This window comes from Camarhynchus parvulus, chromosome 13 (genome assembly GCF_901933205.1).
Source record: "Camarhynchus parvulus chromosome 13, STF_HiC, whole genome shotgun sequence".
NCBI classification, from domain to species: domain Eukaryota; kingdom Metazoa; phylum Chordata; class Aves; order Passeriformes; family Thraupidae; genus Camarhynchus; species Camarhynchus parvulus.
The window spans coordinates 8,894,489-8,912,117 of record NC_044583.1 but is presented as its reverse complement, the minus strand read 5'-3'; the positions used below and the strand labels follow the sequence as shown (position 1 = coordinate 8,912,117).

At 50.1% G+C, this 17,629-nt stretch overlaps 1 protein-coding gene across 3 annotated transcripts in view; it reads right to left on the bottom strand.

The window, feature by feature from the left end:
- Positions 1-1,593: 1,593 nt before the first annotated feature.
- JADE2 (jade family PHD finger 2) overlaps positions 1,594-17,629 on the bottom strand; it is a 74,223-nt gene continuing 58,187 nt past the window's right edge. For 2 of the 3 annotated variants that reach the window (XM_030957550.1, XM_030957549.1), the window contains 4 exons: positions 16,567-17,028; positions 12,083-12,200; positions 8,058-8,186; positions 1,594-5,864 (listed from right to left, as the gene is read on the bottom strand). In XM_030957550.1, the coding sequence (XP_030813410.1) occupies positions 5,008-5,864; positions 8,058-8,186; positions 12,083-12,200; positions 16,567-17,028 (1,566 nt within the window). In that variant the 3' untranslated portion in view covers positions 1,594-5,007. The remainder of the gene's footprint in view (positions 5,865-8,057; positions 8,187-12,082; positions 12,201-16,566; positions 17,029-17,629) is intronic. The other variant, XM_030957551.1, reaches the window with a different exon arrangement.

Genomic DNA, 17,629 nt, shown 5'->3' with positions numbered 1-17,629 from the left:
TTTGGGGCTGGGAAAGGGGTTGCTGTTTCAAGTTAAACAATAACAGTCAGGCTGGCCTTGCTCCCTGCTCCATGGAATTGAACTCCTGAATATCTCCCTGCCTGGAACAGGTGAAAAACTTGTGAGAGAAGGCAACTCTTGAACTGGCTGACAGGTTCATGCACATTGCTGTGGGCATCACACCTGCACTGAGGGGCTCTGGGGACTGGACTGGAGTTTGAGTTCATCACTGGGGTGCCTGGAGAGCTGTGAGCAAGAACACAGCCCAGTAACAAAATCCTTAGTTTTTAGCAATAAACCAACCCTTTCCCTTTTCATTGAAGAGCTAAATTTGAGGCCATGGTAGTTGCTGCACCCCCAGAAGACCCATCTCAGATGAATGGTTTTGCTCTGACTTCACTGTGCACCATGACCTACCTGATTAATCAATTAGCCAACAAACTGAACTAAGTATGTCTGCTAAATAGCTCCTTTTCCTTCAGCAGCTTGGGCACTTGGGCAATTTTACAGAAGAAAAATATGCCAGCAAAGGCCAAAAAAGGTGGAAGAGCCATTCCTAATGACTCGAATATTTGCTGAAGCAAGGCAGCACCCTTGCCTGTGGCCTCCAAACCAGCCAAGCATGCACAAGATGTGGATCCCATTCCAGTTTTTAAAGCTGTGTGATGAGCCCTGTGCTCCCACCACACTCCACAGGTGGAGGGTCAGGCCACCAAGCACAGCCCATATCAGCAGTCACAGAACTGGGCTGGAAGGGACCTTAGAGACCATTTAGTTCCCATCTCCTCCCATGGGCAGGGATGCCACTCACTGGATTGGCTGCCGGCTGAAATCAGCAGGATGCAAGGAGTGTCTCACAAACAGGAACACATCACTGGAGAATTTTGGATTTCGCAGCTTTCTTTTGCTCCCATGAAGAGCAGATCTAGCAGTGTGTTTCCCTGCCTGTTAAACCAGCTCCTGGTGCAAGAAGCTGTTCCTCTGAGCATCCTGTCTCACAGCAGGACTTCCTCTGTGGGCTTTGCTCCAAGTCTGCAAAACAAGACTTAAATCTCCACCAGAGAGGTGGCTACCTTGAATTACAGAAACTTTCAGGCATGGGGGACTTTGTGAACATCCTCTTGCTTGGGCTTGCCCTTCCAGCTGTTACAAACATCTCCAGCTGTGTTTCCCCCAGAGCTGGCCAAGATTTGGCAATGGAAATGCAAAGAAAGTTCAAAAATGTGCTACTCACAGGCAGAGTGGCTGCATCAGCAGGGCTGGACCAGAGCTGCATCCCTGGGATGAGCTTGCTCTGTGTGACCATGCTCACTACACCAACACGAGGTACACAGAAAACACTGCTTTATTGACTGCATTAGCCAACACATTGAGGAATGCAAAGGGGTTTCTTTTCATAAGCAATGGGCCATGGTCCCAATGTGTATTAAAGCATACACTGTATCTAAACAGGATGAAAATAATGGCAGACAGAGATATTCCAAGGCAACACAAATAGCATGCATAATACAGTCTCACACAGAACGAGTTTGATAACATTATATTGCTTTAAGGATTAACTAACATGGAAAATGTACAAAAAGGAGAAATAGGTTTTTGCATTAATGAAAAATACATTTTTTCTCTACAAAGGAATTTCTAATACAAGAAAATAAATATTGCAACATAAGCCAAAAATAATTTAAAATTGCTCTTTTCAATATATTTTCAATATTTCTCTTTTGTATTAACAAATGGCACATCACGTTCTTTGAAACAAAGAAAACAGAAGGGTTTCTCCTCCTGCGACATTCATATCGTTTCCTGTAACTGATGTGAAGTGGGTTGGTTTGCATGTGGAATGGTGCAAACTGCAGGGGATTTCCTTAAAGAACAACCAAACCTCATGCCCTGCCCTGTAGCAGCATCTTCCTGCAGCCTGCATCCATCCTGGCTCCATTGTGCATCCAACCTTCCGGTGAGCTCCATGGGACAGCAGGCATCCTAACCCCATAAAACAGGTGCAAGTGAAAAAAAAAAAAAAAAAAAAATAAAAATGAAAAAAAAAAACAAAAAGATGGGTGTGGGGAAAATGGGAGTGTGGAATGGGAGCTGTCCTTGGGAAACTCCCTCAGCCATCAGGGCTGGGGCTGGTGAGGGGCTGTGCCCAATCAGGGAATGATGCTTTCTGCATCCTCATCTCAACAGTGGCTGCTTCTCCAAGGAAACAGGTGCTCTTACAGTGCAAATGTCAATTCCTGCAGTTTATACATCTTAAAAGATAACATTTCTGTACTAAAATAAACCTTTTTTTTTCTTCTCTTTCTATTCATTTCAAAATACATTTACATTAACATCAAAAATATTTTCCTTGTGCATTTTCTCTCCAGAACACCAGACTCCCCTGCTCCCAGGACACTCCAGGCAGGGGATGCTCTGGGGTGGCTGCAGCCATCCTACCATGGTCCAGCCCTTGCTCAGCCCCAAAGCTCACCACAGCCCTTTTCCTCCTCTCTATTCCTGCCAGCCCATTCTTCTCCCTGTGCCCCACCAGCTTGCTTAGCTTTTCCCCCATCTCCTGATGGCAAAACATGATGCCTGATGTTTTGGGAGTGTTTCAAACTGTGCTATTGCCCAGTGTTGGAGGTGCCAGGTTGGTTGTTCTTTAAAGTTTCCCCATTTTTGCTTTCCTGTACTGAGAAGACAAGTAGTGCAGAAGCTGATGAATGGAACTGTGTACAGTGAAATTTGTGGATTGCTTTTTTTTTTAACCATAATTGAGTGAAGCACACGGAAGCAAGATTCATTAAAAGGCAGTATATTGATTATTGTTATGACTCGTATACTAGGATACTGGAGCTAAAGCTAGCAAGCCTGATAAGATAAACTAAGTCCTATTTACTGTATTTAACATTATCTGAACATACTGAGCCTTAATTAATGAGCAGACTTTCATTTCCAACCTCAATGGATTATGCTAATTTATAACAAAGGTAGTTCCTGTTTTGTTGGTATTTTGCTGTTTTTTTGTTTTCTTTTTTTTTCCCCCCACTAATAACTTGTGTCACATTTTCCCATCTGAGGAAGATTCCTTCCCAGGCACGGTCAGTCTCAGCCAGGTGAGTGCTGGGCTGAGGCAGGGCTGGGCATCCCACCCGCAGCCCCCACCAGTCGCCGTGTCTGGGATCAGCTGGGCTGTCATCGCTGATCTTTGCTGCAATTTGATCAATAATAAGGACTTTGGAAGGCTGATAAAGATGATGATCTACTCTAAAACATCAATAGAAATAGTCTCAGAGTTTCAAAAAGAAAGCTCACAGTGAAATGAGCAAAAAGCATCAGAAACCAAAATGGCAGGATGCGGTCTCGGAGCAGCAGCATCCCTCGGAGCAAGCTTGGAACCTAACGCCGCAGCAGTGTGGTATGAGTGTGTCTTTAGTCCTTGGTTGCTAAATAACTTCCAATTTTTTTTTCATAATGACAAGTTTCCGGTTTCTGGCTGTGCTGCTTGACTGTCAAAATATTTCTTTGGCATCCACAAAATTCTTTGACTGATTGGTTTGACAATTGCAAGGTTTTTTTGTTTAGTGATGGGTTTTAACCGGTTGCAGAAGTGTCCCAGGTTCGGGTTGGTTTTGTTTTTTTTTTTTTAGTTTTTTTTTAAAACATTTTTTATTTTTAAAAAACAACAACAACAAAAGTTTCAGTGAATTCCTTTTTTTTTTTTGTTCCCTGAGCTCACACTGGGGTCACTCCAATAAAACACGTAGCATGACTAAACTGTGACCTTTGAAGCCAAAACCGAAGTAATGGTGCAATTAAGTGCAAACATGGAAATTCGCCTGACTTATAGGTAACATGGGCTTTCAAATAACATTTAAGGCTTATTGGGGACATTTTATGCATTAAATTATTGTAATATTCATAATGTCAGCTTCTGTGAATCACCCCCCCACAACGAGTCAACAGCTTGTAACCAGGATTTAAGGTTAAAAAAAAAACACAAAACAAAACAAAGGATGGAGAGGAATAAATTCACCATTTCCATTGTAGCATTTAGAAGGAAAACATAATGGTGGTGGCAACATAATTTCCCCTCAGTGACGGCACATTTGGCCTTGGGGCCATGGTTTTGGTTTGCAAGGGGGATTTCAAAGGTGCTGCCCTGGCATGGTGGGACCATGGCAGCACTGCAGGGAAGCATGGGCAAAAAAATTGCTCAACCTCCCAGGTGACACCAACCCTGACTCCCCATGGTGGTTTTAAAGGATACTTTCCTCCCCCATCCTGCCCCACATTTCCATTCTCCACTTGCTGATCCATTCACCTGAGTAAATCACTTCAGTGTTTCTAAGAACCTCACTGGGGGCATGGACGGGGAGGACTTTTGCATCCTGGCCCCTGGACGGATCCCAACCACATGGAAAGGTGAGGGGAAAAATAATGACCAAGAGGTTTTTTTTCCCTAAAAATAGAAATGCAACATTGCTCTCTTCCACCCCAAGCGTTTTCCTCCAACAAGCTTTTTGTGCTTTAGTCATTATTTATTTTAGAATCGCTTATTTCGCTTCCTTCTCTCCGCACACACAGGTGGGAATTTCCCCTCCCACAGCTGGCCACTGCCGGACCCTCTACTCGCTCCCTGCTCTGAGGGCAACCGTCCCAGGCAGAAATCTGCCCCTCATTAAATAATGCCCATTAATTGAACTGTCATCCCTGCAGAAAGCACGGGCACCGGCACCATCCACCCTCTCAGCGCCCTCAACATCGGTCCTGGCGGGTGCCGGCTCACGTTCCCAGGCAGTGGGGTCTGGCAGGGAGCAGGGGAGGGACCACTGCTGTCACAGTCGTCGATGTCGGTGAAGCTGAAGCTGTATCTCGGGCATTTCGAGAAGAGAAAGACAACAGTGCCGAATTTCCAACTATATACACATATTAAAAACCCCCCTCGCCGCGACACCAGGCAGAAATTGGACATGGCAGTTGGAACTGGGTTGAGGCCTCACGGAGCTGGCACGGTCGGAGGAGTTAGGAGGCCAGGATGCTCATCCTGACAATGTCCTCGCCGGCCGCCTCCAGCTGGCCCCGCTGCGCCCGGCTGCCGCGGGACTCCCCGTCCGAGTCGCTCATCTCGGCGTCGGAGAAGTATCCGTCCGTGTCGGCCTCGAAGCGCCGCAGGGGAGCTCCGCCAGCGCCCTCGGCCTTGGGGGGCTGCGACCGCCGCGCCCCCCGGCTCTCCTTTGGTAATTTGAACCGCACGATGGTTTTGGGGCTACCTATGGAGTCAGGCACTTTGGCCGTGGGGCTGGGCTCCGGCTGAGCGCAGCGCGGCGTCTCCTCCTCCTCCTCCTTGCTGGCGCAGCCCCGTGTCCCAGCAGGGGGATGAGGCTCGCTGGCTTTCTGGAGAGAGCCCTTCCTGGCCACCTTTTTGGCCTCGCCCATCCCTTTGCGGTCGGTGGGGAGCTTTGCCGCCCCTTTTTCCAACTTGCTGGGTCTGGAATCCAGAGCGAAGGGCTTGGCGGGATCCTCCGACAAGTTGCTGGGATTGTTAGTCCAGGGCTCCGAGCCCTCCGGGTGGCCCCCGCCCACTGCACAGGGGCTGCTCCTCTGCAGCTTTTTCTTAGTGTTCGTTCTCGTTCTGCTTTTCACTTTCTTTGTGGTCTCGCTCTGCCTGAACGGGGACCTGAGGGAATGGTCCATCATGAAGCTCAGCAAGGTCTCCTCATCCTGGAGGAGCTCCTCGGAGAGGCCAGGGGTGCTGGCCTCGTGGTGGGCGTTGTTGAGTGACCACTCGCTCATCGCCATGTTCTCCGCAGTGATCTGCACTGACTGTGCCAACCAGCTGTTGAAGAAGGTCCCGTCGATGGGGAAGGAGGTTGACAAGCCTGGGAAAAACAAGAGTGGAAGATTGCCTCAGAAGTCAGGAACAGGAACGGCCATGTTGCCCTCTCTCACCATCACCCACTCCACCAGAACTCCCTGGCACTGCAGAAACACTCAAAAGATCAACACTTGAAAGATCAACGCAGCACACCAGACACAGAGCAGGGGTTACTCCAGCACTAGTGCTGAACTTGGGGTGCACTGGGGTCACAGCACAACAACCTGAGCAGTCCCTCATATCCAGCTCTCCACAAACCTCCCTGAATCCAAACCAAGCTTCTTCTTTCAGTGAAGATGACAAGGAATGACACATCCCAGCATAGGTGGAAACATTCTCATGCAAAGGTGGAAGAAAACAATTCAAGTGTAAGCTAAAAAATATGGTGACAGAGCAGGACTTGCGCCCAGACATGGGAATGACAAGTTCCCCAGGAAGCAGCTGCTGCAAGGCCACCCCCAGAGCTAATCAGCCAGCGTGGTGATGGCACCACTGCTACATCTGCAGGTCTAAGAACATCTCAGAAGGCGTGGAAACTGAAGAAGAGGAGCAGAGATGAAGGCTGGAATGGAAAAAGCTGAAAAACTTCCTGATAATGATCATTGAGCGCAAGAGCGAGCACTGTGGGCTGGGCTAATTGGGTCCAATTAGTAATGGGAAAGGTGCACACCTACACAGACAAAGGCAGTTTTCATCTCTGAAACAGAAACCCACGGGTTCAACATCTGAGTTGGTTTTATGGATGGAGGAAAAATGAGGTTTGATTCTGGATTTCAGGAAGAGCTTTCCTTTGAAACAGTCAGTCCAGCAACAGAGAGGGAAAGAGCAGTGGCCTGGGCAGGGTGACTCATGCCCACAAGGTTTGCTGGTAGCAGTGTCAGCCCTACACCACCCTCACCTGTGAGCAGCAACATGGGCTGTGACCCTGCACCTCCTGCAACTCACCCCAGCCTTTCTGGAGAAGACAGCACCCACCCTGACAGCAGCCCAAGGCAGGGAAGGTGAAGCAGGAGCACGGATGAACTCTGGCCGTTGTGTGGTACCCAAACACCAAAAAGCCCAGGTTTTGTGGGCAAGGGCACTGCTCAGGTCACCTTCCCCAGCCCTGCTCTGACGACAGCAGCCCCAAGGGATGCTTCAAACCCTTCACAAAATGCAGCAGGTAACAAGACCTCGGTGAAGCTTTGGGCCAAATTGCCTGGTTTCCCAAGCTCATAGCCATGCAGCTTTCCTCTGAGATTCTCCAGCCTCCATTGTTTGCTGGAATTTGCCCCAGAAAAAACAGAGCAGAGACAGAATGAGTGCAAAAGCCCCGTTTCCAAAGGTCCAACAGCTCTGAGATGACCAGAAAGCAGCATAGTCAGGTGAGCAATGTGCAAAGCAGAGCGAAGTGGTGAAGTCCAGACCACCAGACCTCCCACATAAATGCTCTGTACTCCCTGGAGGGTTTTAAAGCATCTCCAGACTGCCTGAGAGCCTCAAAGGACCAGTGCTCCCCTGTGCCCTGGCAGCTAGGCACACGTGAACTCATCACCTTCTGCCTCTGCTAGTGGAGGTGGCAGCACCAGAGGAAGTCAAGCAAAAACCCAATTCCATGTAAAAACCATATGCAGTTGTCAAAGACCTTGTCCAAAACAACCTTTTAGGCGATGGGGACCTGCTGGAGGTGGCTGAAGCATGTGTAGGGGCTCCTCACCTCCTCAGCAAATTCAAGAGATGGATGTGCTTTGTGCCTGACTCCTGGATGTTCCTGCACCACTGGCACAACCAGCATGGCCATACATGCCATGGATGGTACAGAAAACCTCACAGCCCACGTGCTGTACTCACCATCACTGCACAGCACAGAAGGCACAGGGGAGCAGCTCTACCATGGGGTGGGTAAGTCTGATTTTATCACCTGAAAGTGAAATCCTGCTCCAGCAGCACATCACAGGTTTTGTAACACATTCTCCCAATCCTGGAGCTACACGGGGGAGTTTTAAATCCCCTGCCCTGCCAGCGAGCATGTTTCTGAGCCCGTCTCTCTAGTAGGACCTGGATAATTCAGGCTGATTCCCACAAAAGTGAGATGGAAAGTGTAACTCCACCATGTTACATGCAGGAGGGATCAGGGGCTGGGACTCTTAACCCTGCTCCCCAAAAGAGGGAGCCTCCAGCATCATGGGTCAGCTCTGCGCCATAAAATCAGACTTACCCAGTTGTCCCAAAACAGTTTCGTTGACCGATTTCCTTTTCTCTGTCTTCTCAGGACTATTTTTTCTACCATCTCTTCCTTTCCTTCTTGGGTCACTTTTCTTACCCTTTGTCTTCTTCCCAGTTTGTTCTGGCATTTTTTAGAAAAAAAGGAAAACGCTGTGTGAGACGAGGCATCAGGGATGCTGCGGTGAGCGAGTTCCCCTGGGCAACCCCTGCAGTGGAGACCTGCAAACACCTCCAAGCCAAAGGGAGAGCAAGGGCCATTCTTTGGCCAGCTGTATGCTAAGCTCTCTACATCTAACGAAAATCTTAATCCTATAGGTTTTTAAAAAAATGAGATTTTAGCCTTGGAGAGGAGTGGCCACAGTGGCAGCACCACTGAAGGCAGGTAACTTGCTTGAGATTCTACAGCCACAGACCTGGACCAGGACTTTGGGGTGAGGACCCACTAGGCAGTAACCCCAAATCCTGCTCAGACCCCTTGCAGGAGCCATAGTGACCTACAAACCTGGTGCTGTGTCACCCATCACCAACAAGAGCATCTCCAGAAGGGATTCAGCTGCACAGCCAGACTGACAGAGCAAAGGTACCAACAGTTTTAAAGCCAGCCTTGATCTGACCTTTTGACAAAACTGTGCAGGAGTGAAAAAACCCCAAAGTGATATAGGTACATGAAGTAGGAAAGATGACCAGGACTGCCTATGGAAAGGTAGGGATCTAACTCTTACCTATAAAGACATTCAGCTAAAAATTAGCATTTCCTAAATGGCTTTGAACTTCTACTGGATTTATTCCTCTTGGGTAAACAGGACAAATACCCTATAAAAGTACAACTTGTATTGCCAAGTAAAATACTTTCAGCAGTTTTTACTTACTCTGTTAGGCCATTCTCCTCCAGAAGTCCAGGCTAAAACTTCTGTTAATTTTCAGAGAGGGAAGGATATCGCCCTTAAACCAAAATGTGGGTGACTCACGTAAATGGAGGCAAGACAGGCAGTTTTTCAGTCTGGCCCACAGGCTAAACAATGATCTTGAGGAAGAAATCAGTTTATTGTGTGAGCCAGCAGCAAATCCTCAGCAGAGAGGCCATGGGGTGGACAGGTCAGAGGGAATAACCTCAGCTCTCCCCCTGCAGCAGCAGTGGAAATGTACTGGGTGGGCAGGGGAGGGAATTTGCATTGCACCTGCCTGAGTCTGAATTAACAGAGGATTTACAGTCCTGGAGTTGCCAGCCAGGAACCCCTCCTGACCAAAGGACTTACAGAAAGAAAGAAAGAAATGCAAAAGCAAATTTGGTATTTGCTATGTTCCTGCCAAGTAATGGGAGGAAGGCAGACACATTTTTCACTTCGCTTACAAAATCAAAATCTAACTTTGTTTAGACAGCACAACGGGGCTAAAGAGAAACCCGAGCAGCACTTTTTGAAGAGGAACCTGTCAAAATAGTAGCCGTGTTTCAAAGCCAGACAATGTTTACTTTCCACTCAGTGCAAGAAAAATACAGGGAAGAGAGGAAGGTTCATTTTACACGGGAAGTTCTCACTGATTTTATTAAGAATCTCCTGCTTAAATGATCATTTGACAGCAGGAAAAATAAACCCCTCCTGTTCTGAGTTTTGTGTGGGAGCTGGTCCAAAAAAACCTTTGTGCCAAAACCATCTTTGGAACAACCCCAACAGATCTCAGTGGATGGCTATTGTACAGCAGCTAAAAACTGGCCTCATCCAGTGAAATAATGGAGACTTCTTCCTTTCTCCCAGGAACCCCAGGTATGGAGGGGAGCATCCTGGTCAGGAGCTGTAGAGGAGGATGCTAACAGAACCATTCCCCCCTTCCAAACCAGTAAGTGCTTTGTAATGCTGGAAAAGGCAGCAGTGAGTTATCCAAAGCTTTGGTTCCACTGGATGCTGAGTATCTGCAGCTCCTGGTGTGGTCCTGGCAGGGGAACTCCTCTTGAGCTCAGGACACTCTACAGACTGATGCTGAAAGGCACTCGGGTCCCTAATGTCTCACTGGCATAGGAAGGACCCAGATGCCCAAAACACCTGGAGATGCCAGGACCAAATTCCTGGAGCTGGGCTGCTTCCCTGGCAGCAGGGACTCATGGGAGCTGGGTCCCAGAGGAAGCAGTCAGTCCCTGCTCAGGCTCAAGCAGTAAGTCCGTCCTGGGAGAGACAAGCAGCTCAGCTCGGCTGGTTCAGAGTGGAAAGTGCAAACACCAGCCAGGTAGGGCAGGAGGGAAAAGCATCTGCATCACAAGGTCTGAAGTGATCCCTGCACAGCAACCTCCACGCAAGCCACCCTCCCACTGTGGGTTTGTCTCTGATCACTCACCTTTAGGCAGAACAAACATCATGGGCACAGCAGCCATGCTTTTCTCAAGTACACCCATAACATTTTTGGGAAGGGCAATCGCACAGCACCGACACTGGGCAATGCAGACAACTCCAAAACATCAGCAGCAGAGCCTCAACATCAGCTCCCCATCACTGGCTGGCATCTGCACCCCACTGGTGAGGCTCCCAGCTCACCTACTCCCACTCTCCCTGGGAGGAACTGCTGGCTTCCATCCCACTGCTGCATCAGAGAGAGGGTTGGACATGAACCCCAAGGCATTTTGGGGAACACAGGTCCCCAAGGGCATTTCCAGCTGTCTAACACCTTGTCTGCAAGAGAGGAAAGCTTAAAAGCCTGTCCTGGCAAACTACCCTGTGCCTATCTCCTTCTGAGAGCTGCGAATGCTGGGCTGGGTTTGCTCAGTCCCCTGTGATGCCTCCAAAACCCACAGAAGCTGGCAGTGACAGCACATGGCAGGTGGTGCTCCTGGCAGGGATGCTGCTGGCTGGGACAGTGAGGTGGGGGTCCAGCTCAGGAATAATGTGCACATAATACCCTGGGTGCCAGGGAATGGATTTGCAATGTGGGATCCCCAGTAGTGCAAACACCATTTGTGTGTATTCAGAGTGCTGAGCTGTACCTCTGATCCAGTAAGGACATGCAGAGCAACTCACGAGTATGCCAGGGACTGAGATTTGCAGGACCCACATCAGCCCAGAGCACACCCTGGGGCCCCAGCCCTCCTGTGCCCCACCGCTGCCTGGCCTTGGCTATCAACAGGAATTTGCATGGGCCTGAGTCACAGACATCTCAGCACACACATTCCTCAGCCTCCAAAACTTCAGTCAAAGGAGACTTTTGTCAAGGAAAGCTCAGCCCAGACAGTTCCTGAAGAAACCCCAACCATGTGATGGCTTCAAACACAACTCCAAAGCCACAAACACAACAACCGTCGGAAGCAGCTGCCAAAGCACCAGATGCTGCTGCTGGAAAAACTCTTCTGCAGCCACAGGGGCTGCTCTGCCCTGCCCCAGGAGGCACAGGAGGAGAAGGAGGAGGGAGCAGGAGCTGTGGGCTCCGGCACTGCTTGTGCAAAAGGAAAAAAAGTAGGACAAAAGGAAACCAGCTTTATTTCAGCTCCTTAATAAAAGCTGGCAGAGGCTTTGCAGTCAGCAGCGTGATCTCCACTAAGGGGTATGTGAAGCAGGGAGCTGCAGCTGACCAGAGCTAAAGGAACTGGTCTCCTGGAACACCAGACCCCCCCACCAGCAGCTTAACCCTTGTTTCTTGACAGAATGCTCAGAGGCATCTGCAAAGAGGCTGAGGCAGGGCTCCAGCCCGTGCCAGGGAGCCAGCTGCAGAGCAGCCCCGTGCCCAGGATGTGCCATCTCCTCCCAAGCAGTCCCAGCTCACAAAAGCCACCAAACACTGTCTTAGCACCCCCACCTAAGCAAATGCTTGGTCCTTCTGACTGATTTCTGGGAAGGGGAGGATCAAGAGGGATCTGTGAAAACAAATAGCTCCAGCACTCCAGTCACCCAGAGTCTGGCTTTATTGAGTGTTTCTGAGTCAATATATGAACCATGCCAAAATAACACATCAGGGGAGGGGGCAGCTCTGGCTTCCTTGGCACACAATTTGGCTTCAGTGGGAAGCATCTGTGAGAGTGAGTTTTGTGGTACTGACCTGGGTAAAGATCTTTCTCAATAAGCTTCATCTGGAGATGGAAGATCTGCTCCTGCAGTTTACAAATGGTGTGTTTCATTTTCTCCCGTCTTGTCACCATGTAACAGAGATTTCTAACCTACAGAAACACACGAAACAGTGTCTGGTTTAGGCAGGGTCAAAGCAGGTCCCCTCAAGCTGTGTTGCTGCTCCTGCTGCCCAGGGAAATCCCCACTCCCTGGGACTCCATCCTTTTCCCCTCACCATCACCTGTGCTGCCCTCCTGCCATGGCCCTTTGGGTGAGCCAGGGCTGGCAGTGAGGGCTCTGGATCCAGACTGTGTGGTACATTTGGGAAAAGCCATGCAGTGAATCATTCCAAGCCCAAACACCTCTGTCCTGGCTCCAACAGCCAGGACCCCACAGTGGGCAGGGAAGGCTGGGAAGGAAAATGCTGTAGAAGGAGCATTTAACACAGTCATGGACAGGGCCAGCACCAACATCTGAGCATTGTGCTGAGTCCTTGGCCCAGCAGCTGCATCATGCACATGTCCTGTTCACACCTGACATGGCCACTTGCACAAAAAATGCCAAATTTGATGAAGCAGCTTGGTGCTCCCAGTTCTCATACAGAAATTGCACCTTTAGCAGGGAGGGATAAACCCTCTTCCCACAGCCAGTGCAGGGGAGGGACTGAGCTGGGATGGGGATGTCAGAGCCTCACAGAACTGCCCTAAAGCAGATACCAGGCAAAAGCACAGAAAACACAGCAAAATACCCTGGTGATGCTGACTCAGGCCAGCAGCTGCAGCGGCTCCCTGCCTCCAATCTGGCCCCTCCATATGGTTATTCACACTTGCTCCACAGCTACCTGCAAATCACTGGTGCATTGTGTCCCAGTTCAAGAACTTTCATTAACCATGGCAGTGGGGTTGGAAGAAGATGATCTTTTAAGGTCTCCTTTCCAACCCAACCCAACCCATTCTATGATTATCTGAAGCTCTAAACACAAACAGCAGAGCACAAAATGTAACTGCTCACGTGAGCCCTGCAGCAGCAGCAGCTAAACCCTGCTGCTGATAAACACCCCCAGCAGCACAGGATGACAGAATTATCGCTGATAACTCCTGGCACCTGGCACTTGATGAGTTTCATGCCACGCTTTTGCCAGCCCCACGTAAGGGTGGCTGGAGAGCCAGGCTCTGGCACTGCTGCCACAATGGACATCAAGGCTTTTGGAGCAAGCAGAGGCTTTCAGCTGCAGAGCATAAAATGCAAATGGCAGCTAACAGGATTTGACAGCATTTACTCAGCTTTTGGATGCTCTGAAAGAGCAAAGCTGTCTGTAATAAGGTAGGGGGGAGGTGGCCTGAACAGAGGAACATGCACATGGCTATGTCCACACCCACATGCGACCCTGATGTCTTCCATTCCTCCCCCTCCTCATGCTCACACCCTTCTCTGCAGAGAATATTTCCAGGCTAGGGGGACTGTCCCAGCGTGGCCAGGAGCCTCTCACAATGACACAGCAAGCCAGGACACCGTCCCACACTTACCTTGTATCTGCCACCACAGGACTGAGGGCAGCAGGACCACTGCAGGCAAGGCCTGCCTCACTTAAGGACAATTTGGGAATGTTTAGAAAACAAGGAGAAGAAGCTGCTCTTTTTTTGTTGTTGTTGAAACCCCTAGCTGTAAATACAAGGCAGGGAGTTCTATAGCATATTTTACTACGTTTTCTTTTTTTCTTTCTGGATTGGAGAAAACACCAAACTATTTCTTTATGAAGAAAACAACTGCTTCTGGCAACCTGACTCTCCAAGAGTTTGGCCATATCTCTTCCCTGTGATTTGATATTCCTGGAAGAAAACATTACTTTAGCTTTGCTTAGAGACTGCTGGTATTTACCCACACTTACACAGCTCAACACCACCCAGTGCTGCTTCCCCAAGCCAAGTTTAGATGCTGGTGTGAAAGCCTGGAAACCACAGCTTTTTGTTAAAGTTAATTTAAACACCCAGTGCTCAGAAAAAGCTTTTTTTTTTAAAGGCAAAGAGGGTTAAAAAAGGCCAAAAATAAAATGGGGGGCTGTATTAGGATTCCCAGGTAATAGCTTTAATTTGCTAACACTGTGAAGTACAGAAATGTCAGGGATTAAGAAATGACAGGGAGAACCACAATCACTATGGCTGTCCCCACATCCTCTGCTCTCTGCTTCTGCCTCCCCAACTCCTGGACCCCTACACCACGACCAGCCCCAGAAGCACTTGTGCCAGATTAACTGCTGAAATTGCTAAAATCCAACATGACGTCCTGTGGACAGCCTCTGAAAGCCTTCAGAGCCTTCCAGGCTGCTCCTCTCTGATCCCAATTTGATGTGATTCCTCTCTATTTGCAAGTGAACCAGGGTGGCAGTGACCTGCCAGGTGCAGGATCAGATACCTGGGATGCTCTGCCCACAGTTGGATTTAAACCCCTATCACCCATCTGAGCACTGGACTTTGATCTGGCTGGTGTTTATTGTTCCACTCTTGGAAGCAGAACAAACAAACAGCTCTTCCAGGGACAGGCAGTGAAACCTAGCAGGGAGTTGCTAAGCAGAGGCTGAATGCTGATGGGCACACCCCACAAAGCCTGGAGGCAACTCTGGAAAATGAGAAATCTGGTAAAACACGTAGTTTTGACACAAAGAAATCAAAGAGAAGCTGCCGTGAGCAAAGCATGGTACCCAGGGATGCACAGTGGTTCAGTGCAGCTGGAAAAGCCAAGCTGGCAACAAAAGGAAGCAGCAGGAGGCAAAGCAGCCTGGTTTAGATTTACAGTATAGAGCAGATGAGGGGGAAAAGTGAGTTGAACTTGTCACCCTTGAATCAGGCAGATGCAGCCTGTTGCTGGAGACCCACTAATGGTGGCACCAGCCCAGCACAACACAGAGATGGAAATGTGGGAAGGCAGGAACAAAGGGGGGGCAGACTGGCAGAGGGATGGCAATGATGACCACAGGGATGAAAGCCACAGAATCACAGAAAATAGATCAGTAGGTTCAAATCCAGCTATTTCTACACAGAAGAAGGCTCTCAGGCTCCAGGATCCACACAGGAGTGGGTGCAGCAAGGAACCAGGGCAGGCAGGTCCAAAGCTGAACCCCCACCTGGACATGAACACAGTGCCCACCCACACTGCCCTTCTCCCCAAAGGTCCCCTTAAGCTACAGACCCAAAGCAGAGTGAAGAGAGGGCTCAGGGACACGCAGGGCCAGCATCCCCACCACCTGCACCTCCCAGGGAAGGGCATGTCACCTACTGCACCCTCAGCCCCTGCTCAGGAAACCACAGCACCATGTCCACCAGGTCAGAACAATGCTGTTCTGCTTTCCTTCCTCCTTGCTCCTAGAGACTCCCTAAGCTCTGGGTGGGGCTCTAACAGGGACCTGGGCAAAGGCAATGGATTCACCCCTCTGGCAGGAGCAGGAGAGAGGGGACCAGGCAGGGCTTGGGTATTGAGCAAAGCAAGTGAAGGAGCTTGGGCTGTGCATGCCAAAGGAGCTTGAGCTGTGCATGCCAAGCTTGGCATCCCTGCCCTGCCTGTCCCTGTGCCACTGCTGCAGTGTGCTACGCCCATGGGCCTCCCCAGCAGCAGCACTACTGAACCTGTCCCCTCTCTGCCATCTCACCCCAGGCTCTGTGTGTGCTTCTTCTCCCCCTGTGCCTCTTCCTCTTGCTGCTTCTCACCTTCATAGTTGCTCCTCCTCTCCAGCCTCTGCCCCATCCCTGCTCCTGCCCTCCATGCAGCCGCGACAGCCAAATCCAGAGGCAGCTGCATGGTGTGGCAGCAAGCCCAGCCCAGGGAGCTCTGGCACCACTTGGGCACTGCTGCTCCACCAATGCTCCCTCTCACCCAAAAAGCTGCTGTGGAGGCTGCTGCTTCCTCTGCTCGGGCTGGGAGGATTCCAGGACGTCCTGCACCACTGGGAGCTGCAGGTGCTGCATCCTCTGGCCTGGCTCTGCCTCTGCTCCCTGAGGAGCTGACCCACTTCTGGCTGCAGCAAGGCATGCCCAGTCCCACTGGCCCTGCCCTCACTCTGCCTTTCACTCATCTTTGATGTTTAATGTAAGTAAATAACGATGTGTTCCCAAGCCTTGCTGCGGCAAAGCACCTGAGGGACAACACAGGATAATTTTGTGACACTATTTAGGTATAGGGGACACAAGCTGCAGCATCATCTGCCTCCCATCCACCCACCCCTGCCAAGGCACCTCTCCCTGAAGACATTTGTTCTTTTGAACCCCTGGATAAGCCCAACACTGACTTATTCCATCAATGTCAGTGTTTTGGCACCGATGATGTACACACACTGAGCACTGCTAAGTTTCTGAATGAAGATGGAAGAACAAAACTGTAAGGGGAGTCAAACTGAGCAGGGGGAGCAGGGCTTGTGCTGCCTGTGGGTGCCAGCAGCCCTGATGGAGCCCAGGGGTACACCACTGAAGGAGAAGCTGTACTCACCCTCTCCAGGTCTTGCCTGAGGTGCATGAAGAGCTTTAAGCGTCGGTAGAGAACATCCTGCTCCTGCTGAGCCAAGTTGTCCACTTCATCCGTTTTTGGTGTCAGCAGCGGTTTGTTGGAGTTTGCTTTCCTCTTCAGCTTCCAGTACTGGTAGACAAAGTCCACCAGTGATTCACTCAAGTCAAGATTCTCTGCCACCTCTGAAGGCTTCACGAGCTCATAGAAGTCCTCCTCCAGCTGCTGGAGCTTCTGCTTCCGCAGCGTGACCTTCTCCAAGTCCAGCTGGGCTTGGTCGGGCTCTGTCCGTGCCTCCTCGGGCAACTTGGTGGCGCTGGTGCTGTGCTCAAGGCAGAAGGACTTGAACTTCACCTCGTCGTTGTCTGCAAGGATGGTCCTCATGTCCAGGTTGTGGTCGAAGGCGCAGGTGACATGGAATGCGGTGACACAGGCGGGCATGGAGCACTGCGGGAGAGGGACAGGGCTCAGGGACAGCAATGAGGGGACAGCCACCAACACAACAGGCGGCATGGGCACGCCACAAAACCAGGGACAGCACCAGGGTGACACCTGCCATCAAGTGATGGATACTCCACCACAGGAATTCCTGATGGAGAACACCGATATTGCCCCGGTCACACAGACCCAGGGGCCCAACACCACAAACACAAGCAGAAGAACTCCAGGGTGCAACAGGCGGCATTTTCCCACCTAAGGAAAATTTCCACCTTCTTTAATCCACCTCTGTAGTGGGCCCTGCTCATCTCTCACCTACCACCACCAGAAGCTTCCAGTGCTTCTTCCAACAAGACATGTCAAAAGCCAAAGAACAGCTCGTGCCAATGCAATGCTCCAGGACTGTCAGTGGATTAGTCCTGATGGAGAAATGCTCACCTGTATTTCACCCTCAAGCTACTCCCACCCTGTTACCACATCTAAAGCCAGCATGCCATTTTTACTGGAAGCATACAGAACATGGCATGGTTTAGGAGTGAACATGGGATCTAAGAAGCAGCCAATGCTCCTAAATGCCTTCCTCCTCAGGAAATTACACAGCCTCTTACTT